We start from the raw sequence: 13,487 nt of genomic DNA on the forward strand, positions 1-13,487 counted from the left end.
GAAAAGTTAAAAAAGTCAAGGTTTCTTACATAGACACGCCTGTATAAGGTACGTACAGTGAGGGAAAAAAGTATTTGATCCCCTGCTGATTTTGTACGTTTGCCCACTGACAAATTATGAGTCTTTAATTTTCATGTTAGGTTTATTTAAACAGTGAGAGACAGAATAACAACAACAAAATCCAGAAAAACGCATGTCAAAAATGTTATAAATTGATTTGCATTTTAATGAGGGAAATAAATATTTGACCCCTCTGCAAAACATGACTTAGTATGTGGTGGCAAAACCCTTGTTGGCAATCAGAGGTCAGACGTTTCTTGTAGTTGGCCACCAGGTTTGCACACATCTCAGGAGGGATTTTGTCCCCCTCTTTACATATATTCTCCAAGTCATTAAGGTTTCAAGGCTGACGTTTGGCAACTCGAACTTTCAGCTCCCACAGATTTTCTATAGGACTAAGGTCTGGAGACTGGCTAGGCCACTCCAGGACCTTAATGTGCTTCTTGAGCCACTCCTTTGTTGCCTTGGCAGTGTGTTTTAGGTCATTGTCATGCTGGAATACCCATCCACGACCCATTTCCCTCAGCCTGGCTGAGGGAAGGAGGTTCTCACCCAAGATTTGACGGTACATGGCCCCGTCCATTGTCCCTTTGATGCGGTGAAGTTGTCCTGTCCCCTTAGCAGAAAAACACCCCCAAAGCATAATGTTTCCACCTCCATGTTTGACGGTGGGGATGGTGTTCTTGGGGTCATAGGCAGCATTCCTCCTCCTCCAAACACGGCGAGTTGAGTTGATGCCAAAGAGCTCCATTTTGGTCTCATCTGACCACAACACTTTCACCCAGTTGTCCTCTGAATCATTCAGATGTTCATTGGCAAACTTCAGACAGGCATGTATGTGCTTTCTTGAGCAGGGGGACCTTGCGGGCGCTGCAGGATTTCAGTCCTTCACGACGTAGTGTGTTACCAATAGTTTTCTTGGTGACGATGGTCCCAGCTGCCTTGAGATCATTGACAAGATCCTCCCGTGTAGTTCTGGGCTGATTCCTCACCGTTCTCATGATCATTGCAACTCCACGAGGTGAGATCTTGCATAGAGCCCCAGGCCGAGGGAGATTGACAGTTCTTTTGTGGTTCTTACATTTGCGAATAATCGCACCAACTGTTGTCACCTTCTCACCAAGCTGCTTGGCAATGGTCTTGTAGCCCATTCCAGCCTTGTGTAGGTCTACAATCTTGTCCCCGACATCCTTGGAGAGCTCTGTGGTCTTAGCCTTGGTGGAGAGTTTGGAATCTGATTGATTGATTCTGTGGACAGGTGTCTTTTATACAGGTAACAAGCTGCGATTAGGAGCACTCCCTTTAAGAGTATGCTCCTAATCTCAGCTCGTTACCTGTATAAAAGACACCTGGGAGCCAGAAATCTTTCTGATTGAGAGGGGGTCAAATACTTATTTTCCTCATTAAAATGCAAATCAATTTATAACATTTTTGACATGCGTTTTTCTGGATTTTTTGTTGTTATTCTGTCTCTCACTGTTCAAATAAACCTACCATTAAAATTATAGACTGGTCATGTCAGTGGGCAAACGTACAAAATCAGCAGGGGATCAAATACTTTTTTCCCTCACTGTAACAATGTCAAACTTGAAAATGTAATTTTAATCTAGCCATTGATTTAAAAAAATATACTTGAACATTTCCATTTCAATGCTGTCATTCTCTCATGTGTATTAGGAATAATTCTATGATGGACTATCGGGGTCTCGTTACATATTTTGTTGTGCATTATCAGCCATGATTAATCCCACTGCTGGATGAAGGCCTCTTAAAAAAAAACGTATAAAGTTGTTAACATCAATACGGATATGTGCACATTCACCACTCGTGTGTTTGTTTACATTCAAACCAATAAAATGTTCCAAAGCAGTTGCTGAGGATATTGTACCTGCTGTTTGAGCCCCCAGAGGCTGGGTCTGGAGTTGCAAGGTAGGTGGATTTGGACTTGTGGCTGTGTCCAAGCGAGGTTTGAGGGCCTCTTGGTACAGGGATGCTTCATGGCCAGACCCCGACTCCAAGCAGTTTTGGGCATATGCCCTCTCGTGCCACCAACTCTACAATGGCAGTCACAAACCCATAAAAACACATTTTAAAGTAGCTTATTTGATCAAAATGTACACTATCTGCTTCAATCTGTACAAATATTAAAGTTAAACTAAATATGTAATTTCGTATAGCTTCAAACAAGTTTTTATTATTTATGCAGTGCGTTCAGGTTTAGGAACAGTTTTCTAAGCCAAGATTTATAAAGGGCGACTCCTCTGCCTATAAACAGTCACTACTAATGACCACTGTTGTGTAACTGAAGTAGGGCATCATTATTTCTTCTCAAGCACTGATGTGCAATTTAAATCATGTTGTGAATACTTTGTAATAATGAGATTTACTTTCTAAATGCATATTTTTACTTGCCTGTAGACCGCGATTGAAAAAATACTGCAGTATTTTCTTATCTATATTCAACAAAAAGAAAAGATTAGAAAAAACTTACACATAGTTACATTACTAAATACATGTATTCTATAGATCATTTTAAAATATCACATTTTAAATTAAAATACTTTTTAAATCCGTAATGGATAAGATTTAAATGTCTTGGAGTTGAGCCTCAATTTTTTTTTCTAATATGAATTGTATGCATATTCAAGATTTATCACGTTTCTTTTAGAAATGTTATATTTAATTCTTGAGAAATTTAGGATCAAGCCATTTCCTTTATCTGGCAATCACAGAGGAACGTGCAGGCTTTAATCTGACAACAGCTGGTCTAAACGGCACATATCTTCAACGTGAGTCCTATTTTTTTAAGTATGCCAATTTGGCTCAATACTCTTCAAAGTGCTTTTGGCAATGGTAGAGTTAGGTATACCTTGTGGGAGATCACTTGCGCTGGGATCAAATGAAAATGGTGGAGAACTGGACATAACTTCCCCCAACTCGTTAACGCATTCAGCCTTCCATGGCGGAAATAAATAGACACCTGCAATTTCAGTGTAAAAACCAGTTATAAGATTATCCAGTCTAATATTAAATCATTTTCCAACAATAATTCAAATTTGCGAGGCAAGTTTTATGAAACCACGTATTGGCAATTGAACGTATTGCAATTAAAATGTATAAGTTGTGGTCGCTTACAAGATGGAACTGCCTTCGGGTACGCAAGCTGAGAATATATGGGTGCTATGGGTTGTTGGACAGAAGACGGCAACGTTGAGGCATTGGCTGGAATTGACTGCTCAGATTTCTCTACACAAGCCTTCATACAGGGAACAAATGCATATATCATGCACTGCAATTGTATACAAATGCACAGAAAAAAGTTTAATGGCTTTGTGGTTTCAATTTGTGTTGTAAATTCTAAATTAATTGGTAAGTGATGTTAACAGCATCAAGTAAAATGTTTTAATTAAGAATAAGGTATCGGTTTGTTTATACAATCCCAAAATAAAAAGGGGATACATATATTTAAAAAATTATACTGGTAGGAAACAGTGGACTGGAAGCCCAACCGGAATTCACAGGAGGCAGGGGATTAATTGTGGATGTCTGTGGATGTCTGTCCACGTATATCCGGACACCCGGATATATAAATGCGCTCCTAGTGGGCATTACTGGTAGGAAACGTAGTGGACTGGAAGCCCAACCGGGATTATCACAGGAGGCAGAAGATTGTGTATGTCTGTGGATGTCTGTCCACGTGTATCCGGACACCCGGATATATAACAAATGCGCTTCTAGTGGGCATTACTAGTAGGAAACGTAGTGGACTGGAAGCCCAACTGGGATTAATTCACAGGAGGCAGGGGATTAATTATGTATGTCTGTGGATGTCTGTCCACGTGTATCCGGACACCTGGATAAAATGGGAGGGGTTGGGCTGGATGGAGAGAGGAGAGTGGGGAGGGGCTGGGTGGGGAGGGGAGGGTGGGAAGGGGCTGAGGAGGGGCTGGGGAGGGTGGGGAGGGGCTGGGTGGCGAGGGTGGGGCTGGGTGGGGGGTGGGAGGGGTGGGGCTGGGTGGGAAGGGGCTGGTCACCCCGTGGTGCCCTTATAAAACTCAACGTTTAACCTACTCACGCCGGCTTATGCCCGCCCTCACAGTCGGGCATATTTGCGGAATACACCACGCCGCCGTTGACCCTGGCCATTGACCGAGCAACCCAACGTTCCTACCAGCTCCCTCCGGAGGAATGTGTTATATTCCACGAGTTAATTATTTCCACATAACAGTAAACTAATCACATGGTATATATGCAACATTCATATTGACTACACATTACAAGATAATTCTGAAGAGAAAGTCAAGAATAAACTATACCCTTCCTGTTGTCTGGCTGTAGTCACTGTCAAGACTCATTACAAGTCGTATATCAGGCGAATACAATCTACTTGTGAGATTTCAGCTCCCACATGCCTCTCCTCATCAATAACCAAGTAACGGCAACTCGGGAGACTCAAAATGAAAGCCAGGTGTAACTTGGATTGGTTACAACCAAAGGTTTATCCACTTTATTTACATTTTCCACTCCTATAAGTACAATGTACATGTGCAAATTACTCCACATTTTTTTTATTAACATCAATGCACAAAAAGTAAGTTCCTTTTCATGTATTGATTATTAGTGGCATGACCGTTGATGACATGGGGCAGCCTTATGATTGTCTCGACACACACATGACTCCCAAACAAAAAAAACAGCCTTACATTTTCACCATCCACTACTGGGTTATTTAGTGGAGTCACATTTGGGTCTTCTGTGCCTAAGGGGGGGGGGGGGGGGAAGCATGCATAAGTACAGCATTTAAGATGTGATAAATCATTATTTCTTGCAGTGAACCCTCGTGACATTGAGGCATAACTTACCTTCTTCACTTTTGTCCACGCAATGTGTATCCAATATTAATACATTGGACCCATTTTCTGTCTGCTCCTGCATGTTGAAATACATACAAGTATAACTCTGTTAATGTTTCAATGTTCTTTATCTTTTTTCTTGGTGTGCCTTTTCCTTTGGGTATATAATTCTTAACAGCAGCAACATATGGTTCTGATTGTGTATATCGTTGCCTAAGCTTGACGAATGAAACTTGGTTTGGTGTGTATTGTAATTCATTATTAAAATTGACATACCAAATTGTGGCTTAAGAAAAATTCTGTTATATCACCACAAATGGTTAAAAATGCAGTTTTTGCTCAGAATGGTGTTTCTGCACAGACAAGTATGAACAATCTTCTTTGGTTCTTTCGGTAAAGTCACGTAGAATGAGAATAAAATAATAAATTGATAAAATAAAATAACACAATAATATTCTCACGACGTTTCGGCCACAACACAAGCGGCCTTCATCAGGTGAAGGGAGCGAGACTGTCTGGAGGACAGCGCTGTCCTACCAGACAGTCTCGCTCCCTTCACCTGATGAAGGCCGCTTGTGTTGTGGCCGAAACGTCGTGAGAATATTATTGTGTTATTTTATTTTATCAATTTATTATTTTATTCTCATTCTACGTGACTTTACCGAAAGAACCAAAGAAGATGAATCATTGCAGTCACGAAAGCTTTAAATAGAAGTATGAACAATGTCGTGTTCTTGTACTGTTTTCACATTCGGAAACGGGAGCTTTTACAATGTGCACATTCAGTGCATGAGTGTCTACGTTAGTACCCTCAAGCACTTTAATTTCAAGTATGCTCTTTTTTCCATCCATGACAAGAGAATTAATGATCTGGAAGTATGCCAAATAGGTGTTTTTAGTTAAATAAATGGGGAGGCTGTATGTGCCTTTTCCACATACCATATCTTTCTACTTCACAGCACATTACCAGTGCACTGATAGACAAAGGCCTCCCCACACCACGTCGGTCATGAGGGTTGTTTAACCATACTTGACCAAACTGGGCAGTGTGGGTTGGCAAACGGGGTTGCCCCGGACTCATTCAGATATCACTCGCCATTGATGTTAGCCATGACTGGGAATCGCATTTGGGTTATTCTCTAAAAATCCCACCTCCACTTCACCCCACCATATATCTGCTCTGCCAAAAATAACCCCCTCACTCCAGTTGTTTTATTACAAGACATTCAGGGCAGTGGGCAGGAAGTGCTGCTAAACAAATAGAGTAATGTTTTTCTCACACTTTGGTCTGCGCCAGGGCTGTCATATTTTCCAGTAAAGTCGGTCAATCCAGAATTGGGTTCCTGCACATCACTGGTTGAAGAGAGCTCCACTTGAACGGCAGTACCGGTGCTTTTCACGCCACCGAGCCGCTCCTCTGATCTGCACATGAAAAAAAAATACCACGAAGTAATTTTAAACACACTTAAGCAGCTGAAAGCACTATCACTCACGCACATCTAAGGAACTAACGTACAGGCAAAAACACTGGAGTCCTTTTCAGATAAAGTTTTTTTTCACCCCTTCATTAAAAGCTAAATCCCTACTGGGGAAAAATGAGAACAAATAACTTAAAATAATGAAGGCCACCATCTCAATAAGTTCAATGACATAACAGTAAAACATGTATTAACTATGCAAATTATCACGAGTAAAAAATGTCTGGTTCTACCAGCATTCCTCCAGCACAACTTCGCTCAAAACACAAGTTGAGATACAACTTGGACCTGTATTGTAATCCTCCGATTAAATTACCGTTTAAATCCTCTCTACAAAGACTTATTATTCATAACTAAATACTGTGCTGCATTGTTTGAATAAACGCCAGGAAAATCCTTTCAAAGTCATGATGCGCCATCTGCTGATTTCAAGTAAGCGTTACATAGTATTTTACTTTTGGTATTGTTAAGGGGCCATATGGTGAGGTAATGCACAGCATATTTTATAAGCAGTAAAATCAACCATAAAAAACAACAGGGCTCAGTATTCATAATAAACGTTTTTGGGTTAGATCGCGTTATTTATAAATGTGTCGTAACCCTCCACCACCCCACACGGCCAAACAGTAAAAAAATGTGTCACTTTTACAAAAGACAAATAGTTCACTACTTTAGCCCACCGGTATGTGTTGAAGAGTGATTTAACATTTACAAAAAAAATTGTTACTGGTATTAACTCTTTTATTAAATATAAATGTATAACAAATGTGGATACCCAGTGAGGCATGGGAGGGTAAGTGTACAAAATATGGAACCATTTTTTCACAATAATCGATATTCCAAAATAATAATTCAACAATAGTAGTTGTGAAACTGGGAAATGTTGTAAAGCTGACATAATCTGCATAGTAAACCTTGATTTTAGGGGTGGTCTTCTGCTAAGTTAACTGTTCCCTTGAAGCTGATAATGACAACATTAAAATTCCAATCATGGTTTATTTCCTATTAGCTCTGTGAGTAAGAATTTCTGGAAACACTTACAATGTTCCACTAGTGCAAATCTAGGAGATAAATTGCATTTTCTCATAGTTACTATAAATTCATGATTCCAAAGGCAAGACACTTCATTTAAATTACCACACTTAATATGGAAAAAACGTTCAATAAGACTTTAAATTAGCTCGAAAGCTGCAGTACCAAATATTTTGATGTTTTTCCCCCACATACCTTTGTTAACCATGTGTTATACATTTATGTTTCAAAGCAAAAAATGTCCAACTTGAATTTGTATTCATACAATTCAGACGATTTTCCCTTCACATTGAATTCCGCAAAAAAAAGGTTGCATTTTACATTGACCTTTAACAATGTGTGAATAATTTGTATGGAATGCTAGCTAGAACTCTCAAATAACTCTCAGGAGATATGCATACAACTCAAACCACATAATTTACAATGTCCCTTGTGAGGCCACTTGCACATGAGGACTAATATGGTTCTAGCCTTGTTTATCCAATAATCTTCAATAATACATGCTCCATACGGCAGTGAAAAGCAATTTAGCAGAACTTCACATGATGACAATAAAATATATACTCAACTACTAAGCAAATTTAAATGTATAGCACACGTTTGCTGCAGTTATTGCAGTTGAATGTACAACATGCATTTAAGTATGGATTCACTATTTAGCAAAAACCGTCAGGATGTTTTGAATACAGAGCACTGCATATGACATGTTTGTGCAATTTATTGCACCTAAGAACTGAGACAGATCATCGTTTATGAAACAAAATATGGGGACTACGTGAAAGAAAAAAGTTGTGAAATGTTTACACACTATATGCGAGTACGTTATTTCTTAATGCATTGTGTATTTCTATTTTTACATAATAATAAATAAAATCTACAGACTACATGCAAGTGTAGTGAGTTCGAATTAGGTGCACACACACACAGCTTGGAGGCAACACTATTTATTAGAATGGTAAGTAATATAACACTGTACATAAGGTGGTGACCACCTTCCTCAACTCACTAACACTCTGGAACACTATACAGCATGGCCCAGGCAGGCAACGGGCTGCCTGGTCCCAGACGATGACCCGGGACTTGAGGAGCGATGATTTCGTCTTCACTTCGCGGTTGAACAGCCCGGCTCTGCCTTCACACCCCCCTTATAACCGCTCTGGCGTGGCCGGCTCCGCCCAGGCCACGCCTCCCTTCCCCCACCTCTAGGAAGGTCCGGGTCCTCCACCACGTGACCCCCCCAGGCACCCCCAGTCCTCGTACGGGCCTATACAGTAGTGACGTCCTATGTCACTACATCACCCTCCCCTGTATAAACACACAGCCGTCCCGGCTGTAACACAACTGTGAAACATCGAAAAGGTGTGCCTCCGAACCAGTAACATTAATAAATAACTGGCGAGCAATAACAAATACATCACCTAATATACACAGAATCGACGAGGGTTAAAGGGGGGGAACGCATGGAAAACGAGGAATTAACAAAACTGGCTAACCCGCTTGCTCTCCAGCACAGCCTCCCCGTGTGAGAACCACGCATGCACTGACATGTGAGTGTGGCCATCGGAACGACGGCATAGGCAATGAGCAAGGCGTGAAGAGCAGCCAGTCTTCCACAAGTCCATGTGGCCAGGCCCTCCAGGGGAACCAGAAGCGGCCCAAAGGACACGGCCCCTCCGTAGGAGTCAAGAACAGGAGGAGCAGGAGTAGCTGACGCATGCTCTACTACCTCCCCCCCCAGTCCACAGCCGGTCGGCACAACCGGCGACTCCAAGGTGCCAGGTAGATACTGCCCCCTGTGACGAGAAACACAAACCCTCCTGAGGCATCACTCCACGAACACTCGCCTCGGCTCGTCGGACACGACAGTCACCCGGCCCCTGGGTAGTGGAGATGAGGGGATTCCGGCCGGCGCGAGAGAAGAGAAAAAAAAATAATAACAACAAATTCAGACGCGTTGGTTGCACAACAAACATGGCGACGAAACCCAATATGTACACCTTCACCCACACAACACGGATGACAGGGTTCCCCAACCCCCAGCTGCCGTTCCATCCACTAGGTGGTGATAAGAGCGAGGATAAACGAACTACCCAGCGCTCACGCACCCCCACACCGCAATGCGGACGTCTTCCGACATCCCGGGTCGAGACGTCATGCGTCAGAGCCAACCCATGTCCCGGGGTGAAGAAGTCGCGCTTCAGGGACGCCCCCAGGATCTGCATTTTAGTTAAAGAAAATATTTCGGCGTGAAAATTGACCGAAATTTTGGCCGCACGCGTGATCCGCATCTCCGCGGCCTCACGCGCTCGTACAAAATGGCGGCTCCACGCGTGAACCGCATCTCTGCGGTTTCCCGGGCTCGCACAAAAAGGCGGCCGCACGCGCGGTTTCTCGCGCTCGCACAACTTAGCAGCCCTCCCTTGAAGGCCAACCCAGACATTTCATGCCACTCAGTAGCACCCCCCGCCTTTCCGACGCGCATGCGTCGGCCGTATCGGGGGAATTATAACCCAGTCTCTCTCCAAGACTCGCGTCGCAGCATATAGTTGTACCGACCGAGCTGAGAAGACCCATCGCTCACTCACTGCACAACATGCACCCTAACAACTGAGGGATAGTCCCAACGTAACGGGACAACTACACCCGAACACTACGAATCTCCAGCCCACTGTTTAAACACACCTCGGAGTGTCTCAATCTCCGGGCCGCCAGGGCGAGCCTACAGCTCCAGACACACCACGGAGGGTCTCAACCTCCGGGCCGTCAGGTCAAGCCATCAGCCATAGCATGACGGGACCACACTCTCCGAGCCATGTAAGCGGACTGCCCACTAGGCTAGACACGCCACGGAGTGTCTCAACCTCCAGGCCGTCAGGTCAAGCCATCAGCCATAGCATGACGGGACCACAACTCTCGTGTTAGACACGCAACACTCACTGGGCCATCCTGGTCAACATCTGCGCCCCAAGATATTCGACAGCCAGCACCACAATTCCAAATCACTGGCAGCATGTCACCATTGCAATTTAAATGCTCCATACCAATGACGTCAGAGCCAAAACCCAAGGCAGTCATCCCCCACACAATTTAACACCATCACAACACATACAATTAGAATTAGGATCCCCCACTGAATTGATCCAAAGTCAAACAGGTACGCACAATTTGTGACGATCCCGAATATCCAATGGTCACAACAATACACCTCACATCTCGAATCCGTACACATCATCTCAGAGACTCGCATTGCAGCATGCAGCTGTACCAACCGAGTTGAGAGAGCAACGCAATGTGGCGGCAATTTACAGCCCCAAGCACCCTTGATCTACATAGAACCTAAGGGGCACCCTCGCACAAAAAACTTATTTTTTTCATGTATCGAGCAACAACGGATAGGAACCAACCAGTGAGTACGTAACACACTGAACCTGTCATTTGAAAATCCCCTTCAACATTAATCATGGGGTTCAGGCATTCGAAATTTTAGAGCCAAATAACTATACACAAACCCCAAGAATCGGCGAATTAAGTAATACAGTACATGCAGCATATGCAGTCCGCATATAGCCAACCATCTCGAGCAATGCTCCATACAGTCCATACATCGTTAACAATCGCAGCACAAGCTATACATTAACAATCACGAACAAAGCTCCATACAAACCATACATTAACACTCACAAGCAAAGTATCGCAAAGTCACACATTGACAACAATTCACGAGCGAAGCTCCATACTGTATACCCAAAAACAATCGCGACTCCGCAACTACAACCAAACAAAGTGTCAACAAATCATAACCTGGCAATTCACTGGCTCTTAACGGAGCCCAAGACCCCCCACATAGCCGAATGAATCAACTGGCTCCTTGATAACAATCCCAACGCTGTAATTAACCAATAATGTAACACGCGGACACCCGACACGAACGTCACGGATAGAGGAAAGTTATTCAAAAGCAATTGGACGCCCCGCATGCCGGCGGGAAAACAATAAAAAAATAACACGAACTCACAACTCGGCGCACGCAAGATGGATGAGGTGTCAGAGTTGTGTGTCGCGTCACGCCTCGCCTGGCAAGCTGTGAAGAGCGGAGGACGGCAGGGTGGAGCGCTGGGATGCCCCGAAAAATCTTGCACGCCAACATGGACTCCTCTTGCGACTGCAGCCGCCACCCGCGCTCGAGCAGAAGACGGGGCGCCGCCACTCGAACGTGTGGAGCTCCGCCACCACAGGTGATGTCGGCGGGAACGGCATTTTGGCGGGAACAGCACCCCCGCCAACCGCCGAAATGGCGGGAACGGCGTTTTGGCGGGAACAGCGCCCCACCGCGTGGCCCGCATGCCCGGGCTTCCCCTGCCAGCCCCCGCAGCGACGACGGCGTCCTCTCCCCGCGGCTCCGACGCTCCATTCCCGATGGCGGCGAAGCAGCGGTGCGATGCCAGTCCCGCCACTCCGCGTGCAGCACCATCTCTCTCTCTCTGTCACCGGGGCTGCCATCCCCGGGGCTGTCCAAAGTATGGTCGTCACCCCGTCCTCGTCGTACGAAGGCGTCCAGGTGAGTTTTTTTAGTGTGCTCATTTTACTACCCTAGGATAACACCTAGCAATATTTATTTTTCCACAACTTCTGACACCAAATGTAGTAAGTTCGAATTAGGTGCACACACCCAGCTTGGAGGCAACACTCTTTATTAGAATGGCAAGTAATATAACACTGTACATAAGATGGTGACCACCTTCCTCAACTCACTAACACTCTGGAACACTATACAGCATGACCCAGGCAGGCAACGGGCTTGCCTGGTCCCAGACGATGACCCGGGACTTGAGGAGTGATGTCGTCTTCACTTCGGGGTTGAACAGCCCCGCTCTGCCTTCACACCCCCCTTATAACCGCACTGGCGTGGCCGGCTCCGCCCAGGCCATGCCTCCCTTCCCCCACCTCTAGGAAGGTCCGGGTCCTCCACCACGTGACCCCCCCAGGCACCCCCAGTCCTCGTACGGGCCTATACAGTAGTGACGTCCTATGTCACTACACAAGCATTCATTACGAAACTGCTGTATTTTGCTGCCAATTTCAAAAATCCAGCAAAATGACCTTTACATTAACCAGACATTTTTTCAATGGCACAGATCATTAGTTATCTCAAATAATCCACTCCAATATTGTCAATTATACAGCTACTTTACATTGACTGGGAATGTAAAATAATATTGAGCAATGGCCACACTTGAGAGGCTAAGCAATGTTAAATGTAATTGTGGGGTCACACAAGAGGTCTAGTAGTCGTGTTGCCAAAGCTAACAAGCTCAAGAGAAAGCCCCGATGTCATGGATAGAGCAACAACTGTCTGGGAAGTGTTTGGGAGATTGAACAGATGAAAGTCATCTTAAACAGTTACAGAACTTACGTGGTTATGCAACACCAAACTGATTAATTTCGTAGGTATATATTGACTGCATGTGTCCACTTTACTTTTACAAAGTGACACAATGGGAGTGCGCAATCTTTAATTTACTGAAATTAAACCATGCCACAGAAATGGGGAGATGTTTTTTTTCTCCCTTAACCTCCACGTCACAATCTAAACATTTTAGTTGTTTTATAAATCCTTCCTTTACTCTATACCAAGTTACCAACATTTATGATCACTCCTAGTAAACATTCAAAAACTGGCTGCATTTCCAGCTGAGTGTACAAAAACCATTTAGTGAGTGATTGTGCACCAAAGGCTGTTTGCCAAATTGACATCAATTACACATGCCTGTAGACATTTCACGAAGATCCGAATAGCCCACACATCTACCACAATTGTAGTGAGATGTCACTGTATGGTGCCAGCCCAGACGAGCCGTGCCAATCGATGTTCCTACATCGAGGACAGCACCGTGTGTGTGGCTGTGTGTAATACCAGCCCGAGTGGGGCTTGGTGAGCACTGGAATAGTGCGGGCACCACACACAGTGTGTGGTGGGGGCTCCCACGAGAGGGAGTGGGTGAGTCTCAGCCCAGGGGCAAGGTTGCCCCAGGCCATGGCACTCTGGTTGACCCCGTAGACACGT

The 13,487-nt window shown here is 44.4% G+C and overlaps 1 protein-coding gene across 5 annotated transcripts in view; it reads right to left on the reverse strand.

The window, feature by feature from the left end:
- Positions 1–13,487, reverse strand: part of LOC116943594 (uncharacterized) — a 30,181-nt gene that overhangs the window by 1,447 nt on the left and 15,247 nt on the right. For 2 of the 5 annotated variants that reach the window (XM_032956561.2, XM_076067810.1), the window contains exons 15-21: positions 6,194–6,335; positions 4,923–4,989; positions 4,764–4,819; positions 3,196–3,316; positions 2,930–3,040; positions 2,473–2,513; positions 1,949–2,114 (exon numbers count right to left, since the gene is read on the reverse strand). In XM_032956561.2, coding sequence (XP_032812452.2) covers positions 1,949–2,114; positions 2,473–2,513; positions 2,930–3,040; positions 3,196–3,316; positions 4,764–4,819; positions 4,923–4,989; positions 6,194–6,335 — 704 coding nt within the window. Of the gene's footprint in view, positions 1–1,948; positions 2,115–2,472; positions 2,514–2,926; positions 3,041–3,195; positions 3,317–4,763; positions 4,820–4,922; positions 4,990–6,193; positions 6,336–8,916; positions 11,932–13,487 lie in introns of those variants that run through there. The other 3 variants (XM_032956562.2, XR_004402990.2, XR_012942177.1) reach the window with 3 other exon arrangements.

Source organism: Petromyzon marinus, chromosome 18 (genome assembly GCF_048934315.1).
Source record: "Petromyzon marinus isolate PM22_M1 ecotype Great Lakes invasive population chromosome 18, UKy_Petmar_22M1.pri1.0, whole genome shotgun sequence".
In the NCBI taxonomy this organism is placed as follows: Eukaryota; Metazoa; Chordata; class Hyperoartia; order Petromyzontiformes; family Petromyzontidae; genus Petromyzon; species Petromyzon marinus.